At 31.2% G+C, this 19,226-nt stretch overlaps 1 protein-coding gene across 1 annotated transcript in view; it reads right to left on the bottom strand.

The window, feature by feature from the left end:
* The window catches only part of LOC127986403 (phospholipid-transporting ATPase IC), a 34,592-nt gene that overhangs the window by 1,950 nt on the left and 13,416 nt on the right, over positions 1-19,226 (bottom strand). The window contains exons 4-27 of the mRNA XM_052588643.1: positions 17,496-17,609; positions 16,340-16,438; positions 16,170-16,231; positions 15,991-16,063; positions 15,234-15,304; positions 13,865-13,947; positions 13,534-13,692; positions 13,368-13,456; positions 11,876-12,066; positions 11,596-11,804; positions 9,824-9,867; positions 8,865-9,021; positions 8,528-8,716; positions 8,332-8,444; positions 7,883-8,047; positions 6,768-6,879; positions 6,609-6,684; positions 6,405-6,528; positions 5,064-5,355; positions 3,585-3,808; positions 2,235-2,318; positions 1,904-2,149; positions 1,680-1,818; positions 25-155 (exon numbers count right to left, since the gene is read on the bottom strand). Coding sequence (XP_052444603.1) covers positions 25-155; positions 1,680-1,818; positions 1,904-2,149; positions 2,235-2,318; positions 3,585-3,808; positions 5,064-5,355; positions 6,405-6,528; positions 6,609-6,684; positions 6,768-6,879; positions 7,883-8,047; positions 8,332-8,444; positions 8,528-8,716; positions 8,865-9,021; positions 9,824-9,867; positions 11,596-11,804; positions 11,876-12,066; positions 13,368-13,456; positions 13,534-13,692; positions 13,865-13,947; positions 15,234-15,304; positions 15,991-16,063; positions 16,170-16,231; positions 16,340-16,438; positions 17,496-17,609 — 3,246 coding nt within the window. The remainder of the gene's footprint in view (positions 1-24; positions 156-1,679; positions 1,819-1,903; positions 2,150-2,234; positions 2,319-3,584; positions 3,809-5,063; positions 5,356-6,404; positions 6,529-6,608; positions 6,685-6,767; positions 6,880-7,882; positions 8,048-8,331; positions 8,445-8,527; positions 8,717-8,864; positions 9,022-9,823; positions 9,868-11,595; positions 11,805-11,875; positions 12,067-13,367; positions 13,457-13,533; positions 13,693-13,864; positions 13,948-15,233; positions 15,305-15,990; positions 16,064-16,169; positions 16,232-16,339; positions 16,439-17,495; positions 17,610-19,226) is intronic.

Raw genomic sequence — 19,226 nt, 5'->3', positions numbered from 1 at the left:
CTCTGTGTGTCTGAAGACTCTCACCTTGTCTCCGACCGAGGGATAGATGGTCTGATAGAGGAACTGGATGCAGATGACAGGAAGGAGACAGATGCCCACCGTCAGGATGATGGTCAGCCACAGGTACGGCTGTCTGAGAGCATTAGACGCCGCACCTACGGGTCAAAACAACCACCGTCACACACCTACTCACAGAGTATGAGCTCCACTTGTGCAGAACATGTCAGGATACAGCCAAAGGGGGAGGTTTTACTATTATATGCTATTAGAGTATATATTAATATATAAAAAAAAAAATGTATTCATTTAAATATTAGCACTTTTGTCATTTTTAGAAGCTTTTGTGTTTGAATATCACTATTAGCAATTTTTTGTGTATTTTTTGTGTAATTTTAGTTACATTTTTAGTAAGTTTGTTATGCGCCTTTTTATTAATTTTTTGTTCTTAAATATTACTTTTTAATACTTTTAAATATCAGTTGCATTTATTTATATATATATATATATATATATATATATATATATATATATATATATATATATATATATATATATATATATATATATATATATATATATATATTTAGAGATTTAAAAACTAGCATTTTTTTTTTTGGAGATTTTCAATTTCATTTGTGTTTAAAAAAAATTATCATGTCCCTTTGACATTTTTGTAAGTGTGTTTTTTGGGGAAATATCACTAGGTTAATTCATTTAAAATATAAGCTTGTTTGTTTTTTTTATTTATGAATTTATTTATTTTTTGTTATTCTTGTTCGTACTTCATCTAAGACTTAGTTGACAAATGAACATTCCTCATTTTAATTTAGTTAAAAATTTCCATCTAATTTCAAGATATTTCAACTTTATTCAAGTTATTTTAATAGCTTTAGTTAGTAAATTAAGCTTTGATTTATTTTAAATATAGATTTAAAAAAAATGAAATTTAAATAGCTGTGCAAAATTGTTAAATTAGTTTTAAATTAGTTAAGTGCAATTAACATTAATATAACAATAGAATAAATAAAATAATTTATGATCATCAATCAGCCTTTTTAAACAATTTTATGTCGAAAGGACCAGTGATTATTTAATTCTGTAGCTTCTGAATTACATTTCTAAAAAGAAATAAAAAAACATGTATATCATGCAATATTTATTTATTATTTAGTTGTGGATTATATCAAATGCAAAAAATGAAAGAAACTTACATTTCTTTGGAATGCAACAAATATTCTAAAGTTATTTATGCAATTTTTGATCAATTAGTTTTGACTTATTTACATGAATATATTAAAATACATAACAAAAATAATTTAAATGTTCTTCAATTCTGTGAAAAGCCTCACTTCTCTCGCCTTCGTATTATTTTAAGATTATTAATGACAAATGGATTATTTAATTCTGAAGCTTTTAAATTATATCCTTCCGAAAACATGTATAACGTGTGATGTATAAGAAGCCTAACTGAATCACAATCATCATGCAATTGATACTTTTTCTCATTAATTTTTACACACCATCACGTGTCTAGGAAGTCCTCCTCATATAAAGCTAAAGATCTGCAATTTTATCTCAAAATGTTGCATGGAATGCTTTTATCTTTTTATTTTGAAGCATTTTGGAATTACAAGATATTAAAACTATCAACAGACATGCAATAAAAGTTTATCACCCGCCTGTGAACGTGAAGGTGGTTGGGAAGATGACGTGGATTCCTGCGCTGTGGATGTCAAACATGACGCCGAAGTAAATGGCTATACTGCCGAGCACCGCGAAAAAGTTGACGAAGGTCCAGTAGGAGGTGTTTAGCGAGATCTGCAGCGACAAGAAACACATTCGATCACATCAGATCACAGACAAGAGCCTGTTTTGAGCACCGAGTCGGTCACATGATCTGCACCTGCAGGTTGACGGTGATGATGAGCGATGAAGCTGCGACCACAGCGAACGACTGGTAATCCGACGGAGCCTCGCCGTCCTGTCCCATGGTCTGCAGGAAGGCACCGTACGGGATGAAGAAGATCATGAGGGACGTGAAGACGCCGTGGAACAAGCTGATGAAGAAGTTCTTGTAGTTAAACAGCGATCCTTGCTGCCCCGGGAGATACAGCTTCGGGAAGCGCAAACTCAGTTTGTCGTTCACGTCCTACAGGAACAAACACGGTTCAGTTGGAGATTTTTAATGGTGACTTCACAGTTTGCACAGACTACAGCTGGGAATGAAGTGATACCTGATCCAGAAGACCGACGAGGAGAACAGGAAGACTGCTGTAGCACACGTTATAGAGCGTGATGAACCAGTCTTCATAAGCCGTCTACAAACACACACAACATTCACTGCTTTAATAATACATGTGTGCATGAGCTTAATCTGCGCCCCTCCAGATACGCTAGATTTACAGCATTTCACAAGATTTATAATGAGAAGCACTTGTACACCTGTTATCACAGAAACCTGTTTTTAAGCCTGAGGGTTAAACTCTTGCAATATTGTTATATTGTAATATTGTAATGTTACTACTGCTGTGAAAACTATTTATATACTTATTAATTAACATTATTATTATTATTATTTTTAAATTAGAGTTGTATTACAATAGTAACATTTCTGTCTTAGGAATAAATAATCATAATGCAAATAAAAATAATAAAATAATAATATTATAAACAATATAAAATAAAAATATTTGAATTATAATTTTAATATTACTATAATTAGCATTATTTTTATATTAATTTACAAGTATTATTTCTAAGACACAGATATATTACTTTTTTAATGCAACTGTACTGTACAATTTTTTTTATACTATTACTAATAATAATAATTATTATTATTATAAATATATTATTGCTCTGTTATTTTTTCAAAGAGATAAATATAGTACTGTTATAATATCCTGTAAATACACTAAAGAAAATTATTAAAATATGTTAAATAATAATAATAATTTATTATTATTATCATCATTATTATCATCATTATCATCATCATCATCATCATCATCATCATCATCATTATTGTTGTTGTTGTTGTTGTTGGTGTAAATATTTTACTATTGTAACAACTGCACTGTAAGAATAATAATAATAATTATTATTATTATTACTACTACTATATTAGCATTATTTTTATATTTACGATTATTATTTCTAAGACAGACACATATTACTATTGTAATATAACTGTATTGTAAAAATAAAAACATTTGTAATACTACTACTACTACTACTACTACTACTACTACTACTAATAATAATAATAATAATAATAACTATTATTATCAGTATTATTATTATAAATAAATATATTAATTGCTCCGTTATTTCTTAGAGATAAATATATTACTATTATAATATACTGTAAATGCACTGGAAATAAATATTAGAATATGTAAAATAATTCTGATAATAATAATAATTATTATTATTATGAATATTATTAAGCTATGAGGCCTGATCCCAGTTGATAGGAAAATACTTTGTGGTTAAAAGTAAATTAATGAAGTAGCTGTTCATATTTTGTAGCCTTTAATGTAGTCAGCTCCAAATGAAAATCTCAATGTAAATCTTTCTCTGACCTGTGAGGAAAATCCGTTGAAGAAGGAGAACCAGAAGTGCACCAGGGTGAAGGCGAAGTTCTTGTAGAAGAAGTAGCGCAGGAATTTGCACATGCGGATGTAGGACCAGCGTCCGTGGACCAGCAGGAGGCGCTGAAGATAACGAAACTGAGCGAAGGCGTAATCGCTGGACATCACCGCCTGCATCCCCTCCTGACCGCTGATGCCCACACCGATGTCTGCAGCTGAACCAGAGGTCACACTTACAGTTAATTAATACTGGGAACAAAACCTCTGGATCTAAAATAAAAATAGAACTATATCCATTAAAATAAGTAAAATAAAATAAAATAAAAAAGTAAAATAAGTAAATAAAATAAAATAAAATAAAAAAGTAAAATAAGTAAATTAAAATAAAATAGTAAAATAAAATAAAGTAAATTAAAATAAAATAAAGTAATTTAAAATAAAGTCAAATAAAGTAAAGTAATTTAAAATAAAGTCAAATAAAGTAAATTAAAATAAAGTAAAGTAAAAGTAAAGTAAAATAAGTAAAATAAGTAAAATAAAATAAAATAGAATGAAATAGAATGAAATAGAATAAAAAAATAAAATTAAAATTAAAATAAAATAAAATAGTAAAATAAAATAAAGTAAATTAAAATAAAAGTAATGTAAAATTAAAGTAAAATAAAAAAGTAAAATAAGTTAAATAAAATAAAATAGAATGAAATAGAATAAAAAAATAAAATAAAATAAAGTAAAGTAAATTAAAATAAAGTAAAGTCAAATAAAGTCAATTAAAATAAAGTAAAGTAAAGTAAAGTAAAGTAAAATAAAAAAGTAAAATAAAATAAAATAGAATGAAATAGAATAAAAAATAAAATAAAATAAATTAAAATAAAATAAAGTAAAGTAAATTAAAGTAAAAGTAAAATAAAAAAGTAAAATAAAAAAGTAAAATAAGTAAAATAAAATAAAATAGAATGAAATAGAATAAAAAAAGAAAAGAAAATAAAGTAAAAATAAAATAAAGTAAGGTAAAAACTAGATTTCAGCTAGTTGGTGAGGAAAAAGTTCTAATTTGTATTTAGCTTTACTTCAAGAACTAAAGTAACCAAAACTAAAAAAAAAATAGGCATAAAAAAAAAGCCAGAAACAGAACAAAAACTACTTAAAAAAAACATAATACAGTTTGCCTATATAAACACATATTACCACGTTTTTTTTTTTATTCACAACTTGCCAAAACAATCACAATTTCTGTTTAGTTTAATTTAAAGCACTAAAATAACTAAAACTGAAATAAATAATAAAAACAGACATTAAAATCACACACAGCACACAACTAAATTACCAAAACTTTATCTAAAATTATAATCATAACAGAAAATACAATTAAAACCTAGACAGAAGCACTTGAGTTAACATGCTAAAATATAATCGAGTAAAAGCTGATTCTTGATGTTATGAATCATTCTGAAAGTAGCTCTCACTCACTCTTGATCATGTTGACGTCGTTGGCTCCGTCGCCGATGGACAGGGTCACAGCTTTCTTGTAGCGTTTGACCAGACTGACCACGTTGGCCTTCTGTTTGGGCGTGACGCGGCAGCAGATGACCGCACTGCATTCACACGCCATGTCCACGAAGTCCTCCTGTCTCTTCTCCTTCTCCCAGTCGTCCACGGGCTGACTGCTGTCCGCTGCGCTGCTGGAGTTGGTGTAGCGCTTCCTGAGCTTCTTCAGACGCAGACGACGACGCTTCTTCTTCTTCTCATACAGGATCTCATTCTGCACAGAAATAGGAAAGCAGTTTCAATGACAGGAGCAGATCTTTAGTTGTTAACATCTTTCATTCACCTCTAGTTTTCCTAAAGAACTTTTATTTTAAAGGTAATCAAAGTCAAAATGTCTCGTGTGAGAATAGAAATGATTGGATAATGCCACTGTATTGTATTGCATTGCAAAGTGTTCATTTCAATGTTTCAGCAACAATAACTGCAGGACATTGTTCATATTTCATTCATTCATTCTTTGTTTGTTTGTTTTATCGTTTAAAAAAATTATTTGTAAAAATATACCAGATTTTTTTTGATTCATATTTTTTAAATATTTCAAGTTTAAGATTATTATTTTTTTTTTTTTGTCTCTTCTGCTCACCAAGGCTGCATTTATTTGATCAGAAATACAGTAAAAAAATAGTTGGAAAGCGAAATATTAATTTCTAAATAACAGTTTTCAATGTGAATATATGTTAAAATGTAATTTATTCCTGTGATGCACAACTGAATTGTCAGCATCATTACTTTACTTTTCAATTATTGTTTTTATATATATATATATATATATATATATATATATATATATATATAGCTTTGATTTTTTTTATTTGATGTTTTTATTTAATATATAAAAAATATATACATTTAAAATTTTTAAGAAATATACCAAAGAAACATATCTTGCAGATATCTGGCCGACCAATTAATATAATGCCAATGTTTTTTAACAATTCAACAATTATTTTTTTAATTCAACTTAAAATTAACTTGAAAAGACTTTAACATTATACATATTACATTATTGTCAAAAGAAGGGTCTGATACAGATACAGGGTAACCAGACGTCCCGTTTTCCCCAGGACAGTCCCATATCTCAGCTCTATGTTTAGTCCCACGGTTTATTTGGATAAAATCAAGTTTGGTCCCTTATTTCAATATTTCTGTACGACTGGGTGATCAGATCGAGCAGGAGAAGTGTCCTGTCAGTAGATCACACTGATTGGGTCTTAAAGGGACAGCAGCCTAATTAAAGAGTGGATCAGTGTTTGGGGAACGCACCAGCCAGCCTCCAGTGATGACGAGGGCGTTCTTGCTGGACTCTGTGAAAAACTGCTCCTTCAGCTTCTTGTTGCGTCCTTGAGGGTCGTTACGCCTTTGGGTCTGTCTGTTCCTCAGCTGAACACTGAGAGAGAAACCAGAAGAGAGTCAGAAACCATGAATCTCAAGCCACTGACACACTCACAGACGTCAGCCGAGACGCACTTCACATCCTCTCCGTAGTGGATCTTCATTTCATCCGTCAGCAGCTGGCAGGAGAAGCCGATGTTCTCAGCGGTCTCTGAGTAGGGGACAAGCCAAAACCCATTAGAAATCAAACCTAGCTCGCTTAAAATAACACAGTATTTGACGATCATCACTCACCTTTCTTATCCCCGGTCAGAACCCAGATCTTGATGTCAGCTTTGGCCAGTTTTGCGATGGTTTCTGGAACGCCGTCCTGAAGTTTATCTTCAATGGCTGTCGCTCCAATCAACTAAAACAATAAACAGATGACACGTTCATCAAACACACACACACACACACACACACACACACACACACATATATATATATATATCAGTGCTGTCAAACATTAATTGCAATCACATCCAAAATAAAAGTTTTTGTTTACATAATATATGTAAGTGTACTGTATATATTTATTATATATATATATATATATATATATGCACACACATACAGTATATAATGTGAAAATATTTACATGCATACATTTATTTTCATATAATTAATATTATATAACATTTTTATTATATATATATATATAGAGAGAGAGAGAAAGAGAGCGAGAAATCTTGAAAAAAATTATATAAAAATATATAAATTATATAAAATTAATTTGTATATAATACAAAACCTAATATAACATTACATAAAAAAACATAATATATTTAATATATTTATATATAACATACATGCAAAAATGTTTTAATTAGCCCATTTAACAAATTTAATATTACTTTTTATATAATTAAGAAAGTAGATTTTCATAAGATATAAAGCACATATCAATTAGGTAATATAACAAAGATTTTAAACGTATAATATATTTTATATATTTCATACATAGTATAATAGGTTAATTTTAATATCACATTAAATTGAATATGAAATTTTAATTTAAAGTATATATTTTCTAACATTAACAAACTAAACATAACATATCACAAAAGAAAAAAACATTTGATATAAAAGTATTTTTGTGCAATTTAAAAAAAGTTGCTGAAATTTTATTAAATGCTATCATTAATCAAAATGTGCATTATTAATTTAAACACTATCAACCTGAAATTCACTTGAAAAGATTTTAACATTAACCATGTTATATTAGTCTTACCTTTCAATTAACTTTGGATAAAAGTGTCTGTTATAAGTCAACAGCAATTAGCCAAACACTGAAGTTTAATGAGCCTGAATACATCAATCCATCACTAGTCACTGAAATGAATACTGATGATCCTCTCTTATTTCCTTACCAGGAGGTTTTTCTCGATCTCTTCGTACACCTCGTCCAGAGCCTCATCACGGTTCCCCATCGAAACGCTGGCGGCCTGGTGTTTCTGAGACCAGGCCTTGAACTCCGCCTGACTGATGTCCTTATAGCACAGACACAGAGTTCGCAGCGTCTCGTTCGCAAAGATCTGGAAGAAAAATACAACCGTTTAGCACACAATGCATGCTACTCTTCTGCTTTAAGCAGTGCGTTTTTCTGCTTTTGGAACTTGACGCATTTAAAAAATTTAAATGCAATTTCAAAATAAAATTCCATTAAACATTCCATTAAAAATTCTTTGCTAATCATGGGAAAAAAATAAAGTGATGACAAAACTGTTATTTCTGAGCCGAGCTGTCCCTTTAATTTGTAATGGCATGCTGAACCTCATTAACATATGCAAATGAATTTGTGAATCGTGTTAGTACTCACGTCCAGAGCTTCTTGCGTGGTTTCTTTATTCTTGCTGTTGGGATCCAGTCGCTGGTAGATTACAGTATCTGCGCCCTTACAGTACAGACGGATTCTACCATCTGGAAATTTTACTACACACACACACACACACACACACACGAGTGAGAAACCGTGGACGGTGACTGACAGACAGGAAGAGCAGGAGGAGACTCACGGATGATGGACATGCGCTTGCGGTCGCTGTTGAAGTCGAGCAGAGCGAGCATCTCGTAGGTCTCCTCATGGTCCAGCTCCATGATGGTGATGGTGTCCTGCGTTCGGGACAGGAACACGAACCCAAAGTTGCGTGCGGCTGTGACTAGAGCGCCCTCGTCAGGAGACGCGGCCTGGTACACCAACTCATCTAAGTACATTAATTTACTTTAATTAACATCTGCTGCATTTTTCTGGACTTATTCGATCAGACAGAACACAAAGTAGGATTAAGAAAGCTAAATATTGGTGTCATTTTTGCATAATCTCAGCAGATAATGATATTTTTATCTCCTCACCCCCTTTATGCTCCACCATGACGGTGTGACACAAGGACAGGAGTTTGAAGAACTCCAGAATTTGCGGATCCTTCTTCGAACGGATGCAAGAAACGAGGAAACTGTCTTCGAACTGGAACTTTTTGTCGGCGTGTTTATTCCAACTGAAATCCACAGGCTGAGTAAAAATAGGAGAGAAAGTGAAATGAATAAATGTGACCAATCAAACATTTCGACAAAAAAACGTGAAGTTAAAAGGGTAGGATAAAATTAAGTTAGCTGAAACTAAATTAAATCACGTCATATGTTGAATAAGTAATATAGAAAATGAATAAAAACACACTCTCTAAAAATAAAATCGCTATCTAAAGTTAAAAAATAAACTACATAAATGTACACATTACAAATAAAACATAAATCAAATAAATACTTTATGAATGCACTCTAGATTAATAAAAATAAATTAGTGTAGTCTCTTTAAATAAAAATAAAATCCTATAAAGCCAGTCTCTATAAAAACAATTAAATAATTAAACATAAACAAACAAACAAAACTATAAATGTTGTTTTGATAAATAAAAATCAATCATTCAATCAATAGATAAAACTATATAAAATCTCTATAAATCCATCAATCAAATCAATAAAACTATAAACACACTCTCAATAAATACAAATAATAATCAATCAGTTAATAAACTGATAAACATACTCAGCAAAAAATTAAAAAAATTAAAAAATTGATTAAATCAATCAGACTATCAATAAAACTACATAAATGTGCACTTTAATAATACGCTCCAATATATGCCATAAATAAACAAATAATAAAATAAATTAAAATAAACACTATGCATAGACGGTGCATATATATGCATTGCATATTTTAAAATTATATAGTAAATAAATCAACTATTTTAACAATAATAAAATAAATAAGTAAATAAATAAAAATTCAAAAATGTATTCTGCATACGTACCTTTCCACGGTCCAGGGCCACACCGTCTGCACTGGTGGGATCACCTAAAGATCAACAGAGCACTGTCAACTATCACACACATTCAGTTCACTTCATTATTAAAGCAAGACGACTTTAAAATATGACGTAACGATTTGGGTGTTTACACAGAAACGATAACAGTGGTGTTTTCAAAAACTTGCGTTTAACACCCGTTAACAAAAATATGCATTTTCAGTTCCCAAAGCGCTGTTGTTGTGTAAACAAAGAGTCAAAACGCATAAGTTTCCCCTCTTCTGGCTGAAAACTAACTGTAAATGGCTCCTAAAGCACACTTCTGAGAGCAGATTGCATGGAGACACTCATTTAATATTCACTGGTAGAGGTTTAGAAGCATCTAATAATGTGAAAAGGAGTGCTATTGAAGCACAAAACAGATGATATCTACTTATTTCATGGCAAATTCGAAGGTGTCAGCGTGTTTTACTCATCCAGGACAGAAACCTGACCTGTGTGAAACTAAAGCCTCAAATCTCTCCCACAGTCACACACACACACACACACATCTCTGGAGGCACAGTGACAAGCATGAGTGCTGAGGATTATATCCGATCATATCCGATCAGACACGACACGCCTTTGACATTTAACCCTTGCATCAGCTCTTTTCAGACTTGATTTAAATGCATCTATCTACTGGTCTGACAGATAAATCCTCAATAACAAGTGGTTAAATTTCTCTCAGCTTTGCTGCATGTTTTAACCCTGTAAAGCCTGACATGTAGTTAGAATAACTGATTTTTTTTTTAAATGGATCAGATTATTGAAGTTACGTTAGATACATCATGCTTTTATGGCTCATATAATATGATAACGTGCAAATACAGAGGAAAAAAACATTCTGAGGCTCAAGCTGAAAAACAATATGAAAATTATGTCAAAAAGATGTTTCTAACAGTATAGCAGATACAAAATTATATAAATATCCATTGTCACTCTATATCTCCAATAATATGTCTCAGTAAGATGGGATTTAAGTGATCAAAAGATATAATGCAATACAATTCAATGACGATTGGGAGATATGAACAAATAAACGTTCCTCAAAAGCTTGGTGATCATATTCACTTTTTTCTAAAAAATGATACCTGGATAATCAAGGTAACCCAAACTTCCTCAGTCCAGTGTTCATTTTGTAATATTACTAAGAATATCAAAGTTATTTTTACATTTACTTTATAAAAATCAGATTCAACTGTAAACAGACGCATAAATCATGAGCTGAAGTATAATTACACTAAAATGACTTTTACTTGATAAAAAAGAAGCAATCAGACGATAGAAAGCACTATTATTAGTTTTTACACATTTTTCAAATGTGTTTATTTTAGATTTTACATATTTTAATTTTAAAGTCTTAGTAATTTTGTTTTTTTAATTTTTATTAGTTAAAAAAATAGTCTATATACATATTTTATTAATTTTTATTTTCCGTTTTTGTCTATTTCAGTACATTAACACAGATTAAATAATTAAATAATTTAAATAATGAGAAATAATATTCCTCTTATATATATTATTTAATTTCCATTTATTTTAAGCAAATAAAATGTTTTTTCTAATGTTTTTAGTTTTAGTTTTTACTGTTGTGTGCAACAAGTTTTGATTATGTTGATTATATACAAACTGTTGTACCAAATAATTATATATTTATAATTATAAATAATAATAGTATTTACAGAGTTAGTTTACTCATAATGTTCCTCTAAATGCAAGGCTGGGGTTTGTCTCACCGTAAGTGCGTCCTGTGATGGTGCACTTCTTGAAGGCCATGATGTTTTGCGTGAGCGTGCCGGTTTTATCAGAGAAGATGTACTCGATCTGCCCCAGCTGCTCGTTCAGCGTGGTGGTCCTGGCTTTGGCCGGCGTGTCTTTGTCAGCGTAGTACATCTGCAGATCCCAGTTAATGAACTTACTCTGTCCCAGGCGGATCACCTCCACGCTGAGAGAACAAAACCAGTGAGTTATCTGCTGAATAACGAGAGCTGTGTGGAGGAGAGGCGGCTGTCGTACCTCACATAGAGAGAGATGGGCACCATGGTGTTGAGGATGATGATGTAGCCCCAGAAACTGAGGAAGCCTCGGTAAGATGAAGAGTAGCCGAGGCCGTCGTACAGATACCAGGCCTTCGAGCCGATGCTCTCGTACCAGTACGTGTGTCCGATGGCCAGACCAGCGCACAACAAAACCAACAACCCGAAGATCTACAGAGAGAACCAGAGAGAGAAGAGAATATATTAGTGTGCCAGATGAGAAAGGATTTCATGCATTGTATTATTAGGCTATTGATGCATTACCTAGAAGTCAAAACAAATCTATAAAACTTGCACAATAAATATGATTAATACATTAAATTCTACAAATGGTCTATATAAAAAAAATAAGAAATTCTATAAATAAACACATTTAAATGCACTCTCTGTAAATAAGATTCATAGTAACAAAAACAAATACATAAAACTTGCACAATAAATAAATTCTACAAATGTCTATATGAATAAAAAATACATAATAAACTAATTTGGATGCACTCTCTGTAAATAAGATTAATAAATAAAAACAAAATATATAAAACGTGCACAATAAATATGATAAATACAATTCTACAAATGGTCTATATAAATAAAAATAAACAAATATATAAATAAACCAACTCTCTGTAAATGAGATCAATAAATAAAAACCCAATAAATAAAAAATTCTTTACAAAATGTACTTCATAAATCAAAATGTATAAATAAACTCTATAAATGCACGCTCTATGAATAAAAGGAAATCAGATGATTACATGATTATAATGATTAAATAAAAATGTGAATAAAAGTAAAGATCCAAATATAAAATAAATAGTGACAACTATATAAATGCACTCTCTATAAATAAGATTAATAAATAAAACTTTGAATTTACTGTATAAATAAAAATACTGAATATAATAAAGAAAAGTGCACTCTCTATAAACAAAAAAATAATAGATAAACTATATATGCACTTATAAATAAAATTGAAAATATCAACAAATAACGATTTAAATAAATATAGATAAATACTCTATTGCACTTTCTGTAAATAAGACTAATAAATTATAAATTCACTCTATAAATTAAAACTGCTCAATAAAACAAAAATCATATGCGCTCTCCATAAACAAAATAAGAGATAAATAAAATGATGAAAGCACTATAAATAAAAATAAAGATCGTATGAGTGCATTCTCTGTAAATAAATGAATTAAACTTTGATAAATCACTTTGTATAACTACTATAGATCAGTTTATTTATTTGAAATGTATAATTTTATTTTATTTTATTTTATTCAACCGCACTCTGTAAATAAATCAATTAAACACACCTATATCAATAAAGCAATAAAACAAACACAATGTTAAATACACAGTGCATGAATAGAATATAAACATAAATATAAATACACAATGCATAAATAGCAATATAAATAATAAATGTCAAATTTAATCTAGAAATGACTTGCGGTTGTGTAACTGACCGTGTAGACCATGTAGTTCATCAGTTTGTCAATCAGGGTGCGTTTGAACCTGGTCTTCCCTCCGTTCCTCATGATTTTGGTGTCATTTCCTGTAGAGCGAGACATCACAGCTGTTTACAAACACAAACACACTGAACCTCTGATGGTGAGAGCGAAGTGAACTGACCTGCGAATATGACCAGGCCGTGGCACTCGTCCGTGTTACGAATCTTGCATCCTCTGAGCAGCATGTTGTCCAGGTCGAGCGCGTAACTCTGTCCGTCCCAGATCATCGTTCCCATAAACTTATCCAGACGGTTGTTGGGCTCTTCACACATGATCAACGCTGAGAAGACAAAACGAGCATTTTGTTTTTAGTGAGGACAGACACGCCTGGTTAGCACATGGTTTGAGGCCAACATGTAAAAATCACAGTCAAGCAGCTACTCGCACACAAATGATCTGCTGGTTTGTGTCCAAGTCTGTCTAAAGTACACTATAATAGATGTAACCCTCACCATTAAAGCGGGCCAACTGATTCTCCTCCTGAAGACGCTCGTCGGTCACCTTGAGTCCCATCTTAAACTTCAGATTCGTCTCTCTGGACGAACGAGAAACAACACGTCGTCAGTCATCTGACAACAACAAGCACTAAAAACACCTCCCATCCTCTTTCATGAAGCAGTGAAAAATATACATTTAATTTTAATATTATATATATATTTATTTGGTTTTTTTCTGATTTTTATTTTTAGATTTTAGATTTAGTATTTATTAAAAAAATTATATATATATTTAATTTCAACTTCAAGTTGCTTTCAAAGGATATTTCACCGGCATTATAATATTTTAACATTAAAATACTTATATTAAAATAAGAAAGCTTTTATCAAATATTACAAATGAAATATTCTATCAATTAAATATTTTAAAAAAATTATACATTTATGAAACAGTGGAAAAGCACCCAGACACAGCAACTGAATTACAATTCTATTGCATGTAAAAACTAAATTAGGGAAGTGTATTTAAACAAATGAAAATGTAAAAATACCTTAAAATGTAAAACAGAGGAAAAGCAAACATAAACAGGAGAGCAAATGAACATTTAAGGTGTGTGTAATGAATTAGGATCTATAAACACATTTAAGGTTTCTCGCTGAAGATATTTCACTAATATTATAACAATAAGCATTAAAAGATTTTAATGCAAATCAAAATGTTATAAAATGTAAAAAATATTATATCAATTCAATATTTTAATATTTATGAAACAATTTAAACAGACAGACGAACACAGGAACTAAATTATGATTATATTGTATATAAAATGTGTTGTGTTTTTGTTTTGATGGACTGAAACAAATAGACTGAAAATGTAAAAAAAAAAAAGTTTCATAATTAGGATCCATTAAACTATTAAAATACAGACTAATGTGAAATACTTCATGTTTCTTATTTTGAAACAAGGCTTGCATTTGAAAAATTTATAAAATATTTAAATATTAAATTAATTATATCAATTAAATTTGTTCATATTAATGAAACTATTCAGAAGCTCACAGACAAACAAAGCCAGTACCTGAATTATGATTGTTTTGTACATAAAGAAAACTTAATAAAGCGATTGTATTTGGACTGAACTGTGCGAGACAAAGAACAAATCCATTACACAACTTCCATTCAATGAGCTCTCGTAGTGCTGACATGAAGTCATCAGATCACACACAAACTGATTCATGCAGTGGATATGGACAGAACTAGTCGATTATGACTACTGTAAAAATAAATCATCATAACAATAGGCATTGCGTATTGAAATACTCGTCTAAAAGTGTGGAAATATGCACTGATGATGGTCTGTTGTGCGTTTAATGTGTCTCTTACCCGTCGAGCTCAGCCGTCTCTACATAACACAGACTATTGGGATTTGAACTGGACAACAACAGAATATCGGCCTACATGAGGTCAAACACAGGTGAAGATGAGAAACCAACCAAACATGACATCAGAGCGGTGAAGAAACACAAATGCATGGATGTTCAAGGTAACATAACAAGAATCTAATTATTAAGAAATAAGATACATAAAGTGGAGAAACAAGCATAATTCAATCAGGCCAACATTAAAATAGACAATGATCAGATATACTTCAGGTTTCTGAAAGTGGATATTTCACTAATTTTAGAAAATTTTAAATAAAATAAAAAAAATAATGAAAATAATGAAATAAAAATTTATAATAAAAATGCATAGTAAAAAAATTATAAAATATTTAAATTTATATATGCTATATCAGTTAAATATTTTATTTTGCATTATTTTATGCATATCACATTAAATATTAATTTGTATTTAAAATGGCATAGAGCAAACCTACACGTCTCAGAAATAAATCAGTTATAGATTATAGAGTTTATTTATGTATCATTTTATTTTAATTTTTATTTGTATAATGTATAAATGCTCCGCAACAGATGAAGAAAAACTCAAATGGCACATGAACCAAACAAAACCAAACCAAAAAAAAAAAAAAAAAAACACAAAACAAACCCAAAAAAAAAAAAAAAAAAAACACAAAACAAACCAGACAAAACAAAACCAAATCTCAACAGGAAAGCAAATAGATTCAAAAAGAACTCACTGGGATAAAATCATTTTTCTTTAGTCTGACCACGTCACCAACTTGTAGGTTCATCCATCTGGTTTCTTCAAACCTGAAAAATGGAGAATTCAGGCTTATGTTTAGGTAATTGTTTTTCACTGACGAACAGGAGCACTAATCTCATGCACTATTAAAGCAGATTAAAGGTGGCTCTTCACCTGCCATTGAGCAGCACGTCACACCTTCTGTTGTTGATTTCTTTGTCCATCCTGTGTCGTGCCTTCCAACGAGACACAGATCAGATGACAGAAACCATTAGCACGTCCTGACAACTACTGGCTGCCTCTCAACAAACCCATTCCCTCAGAATGCACAGTCAGGGACTCACCAGGTCGTCCACCAGGTCTTTAATGGCGGTGATGCCCAACACCAGCACTAACGGCACCAGGGTGGTGTACCACGGCAGCGTGGTGATTTGAGGAATGATCTGAAACATTCAAACACACGCATGCATGTTCAGAGAACTACACCAGATCCAAAAACAACCCGTTCATCTTCAAATATTACAGCAATACAATAGAATTAATTTTTATCACAGAATTCTTATACATGTATGTATGTATGTATGTATGTATGTGTGTGTGTGTGTGTGTGTGTGTGTGTTTGTCTGTCTCGGTCTGTCTGTCTGTCTGTCTGTCTGTCTCTGTGTGTGTGTGTGTGTGTGTCTGTGTGTGTGTGTGTGTGTGTGTCTGTCTGTCTCAGTCTGTGTGTCTGTCTGTGTGTGTGTGTGTGTGTGTGTGTGTGTCTGTCTCGGTCTGTCTGTCTGTCCGTCTGTCTGTCTCTGTGTGTGTGTGTGTGTGTGTCTGTCTGTCTCAGTCTGTCTGTGTGTGTGTGTGTCTGTCTGTCTCGGTCTGTCTGTCTGTCTGTCTGTGTGTGTGTGTGCGCATGCATGCATACATCTGTCTGTCTGTCTGTCTGTGTGTGTGTGTGTGTGTGTGTGTGCGTGTGTGTGTGTGTGTGTGCGTGTGTGTGTGTGTGTGTGTGTGTGTCTGTCTGTCTCGGTCTGTCTGTCTGTCTGTGTGTGTGTGTGTGTGTGTATTATTTAATGAGCTGACATACCCTTTTTATTTTCAATTATTATATCAAAACAATATTCTTTATAAATATTTGTGAGATATACATTATACACACATATATTATTTTTGAAAGATACATTTTTTTATTTTTTTTATATAAATAAAACAAAATATTTGTAGTTTTATATGAACCTATTTTATATTTCATATATTTTTAATGATGTGACATATGAAAACAGATGATATGAATCATACTATTCATTAATACATTTTACATTATTTAATTAATTCTATCATTTTTTTTTTACATATTTGCCATACTTTAAATCAACACATATATATGCTGAGCGACAGATGTAAATAATATAAAAAAATAATAATAATACATTTGAAATAAATAAAATCACACAATTCTCATAAATGACTAATACACATCTTCTAGTAGATGCAATGTTTGTGGGCGTTCACCTGCAGGATCAGCAGACACAGGAAGTAGAGGTTGGCCGCTCTCTTAAACTGCTCGTACAGGTTCAGCGGCAGGAAGGTCAAGACGTTGTATTTGTACGTCTTGATTGCATTGCCCTTAAAATTGACAGAAATTCAAGTTATTATCAAACTGGTGGAAAAACATTCAAATCTTCATTTGTGCAAGTTCTCATCCCAAAAGAACTGAATTGTGAACTAATCACAATTAATTAAGATATGCTTTACATAAAACATTACCTGCTGAATGTGAAATAATATATCAATATTTCACGGAAAAATTCCAAGGCTTTGTAAGGGAAAATAGCTTCACTTGTAACCCAAGACTCTTCAGAAGGTTTAACCGTTGTTAGTTGTGAAATAATGCAGACTAGTTTCTCAGGAGCTTTCTGAATTATGAGGCTGGAGCAGCAGATGAATACATTAACAATATTTATCAAAAATCTAAATAAAAACTTGTCTTTAGATCTGGGTTAAGGATTTCATGGAAGTTTCCACCATAACAGCATAGTACTGTATATCATAGCATAGAATAGAATAGAAACAATCCCACAATGCTAACTTTTTTTTTCTTCCAAAATTATGAGCTTATATCACTTAATCCGGAGATTTTACATCTCACAATTTTGACTTTTGTCATGTTTATTTTTTGCAATTTTGTAATTTTCCACTGAATTCAGATTTTTGACATAAAAACAGATGGAGTCAAGTTCACATCACATTTTCAAATAGTTAATAAAATGAGAAAATAACATTTTCTTTAAAATATTAAGTAATTAATTTTATATTTTAATAGATTTATTAAAAAATATATTTTGCAATTCAGAATTAATTACTATAAATATCACATTTATTTATATAAATAAATGTTAATGCAACTTTTTTTTTTATTGAAATTCTGACTTCATGCCAGAATTCTATTTTTCACTGCCATGGATGAAAAAAAAAAAGATTTCATTAAATGAACCGTGACATTTTTGTAACTTGTAATACTGACTTCTTTTCTCAGAATTGTGAGACACAAACTTCTAAAAATGTAAAAAAGTTTAAATTAATTTATTTGCATTATTTTAACCCCATGGCAGAAACAATCGTCCAAACAGGTTCATATTCATGAGTCTGACTCCATGTTTCTCTGCAAGTCATTTTCCTGTTTTTCTATTTTTAGTTTTCTCTATTTCAGTTCCATTCACTCTCGGTCTCTTTCTCATTGAGAATTTTAGTTACCAAACCCAACTGATTTCCATAAATGTAAATCACAACACATCTCTATCTGCTCTCATAGGGTAACATTTCACCTCAAGATGAATCCAGTCATACATCTCACTCAGAACACACGACACACGGCAAACCTTGACACATCTGAGACCGAAGGACTCGTTTAGCCAGTCTTAGATAATAGTCATACCAAAGATCCTAAACTCCTCCATTCTGAACAGACCTGTTGCATGTCTAGCGTGAAAATGATGCAAGAAAATGATCATAAAACTCTCAGTTTAGACAATAATAGAGGCCGAGCCCCAAGGTGTTAGAGTTATTTAACACAACAAAACAAATAAGAGACTAATCGAACACAAAATGCATGACGTGTTATAGATATAAATGTCTCGGACTGCAGTGTAACACTAAGACAATGTTTGAGTAGAAATATGAACCATGAGTGTAATTAATATACAGAAATGTCACCTTTGAAGCTAAACTGTGTGACGTTATCGT

This window comes from Carassius gibelio, chromosome B21 (genome assembly GCF_023724105.1).
Source record: "Carassius gibelio isolate Cgi1373 ecotype wild population from Czech Republic chromosome B21, carGib1.2-hapl.c, whole genome shotgun sequence".
NCBI lineage: Eukaryota > Metazoa > Chordata > Actinopteri > Cypriniformes > Cyprinidae > Carassius > Carassius gibelio.
This window is presented reverse-complemented; position numbering and strand designations above follow the sequence as displayed.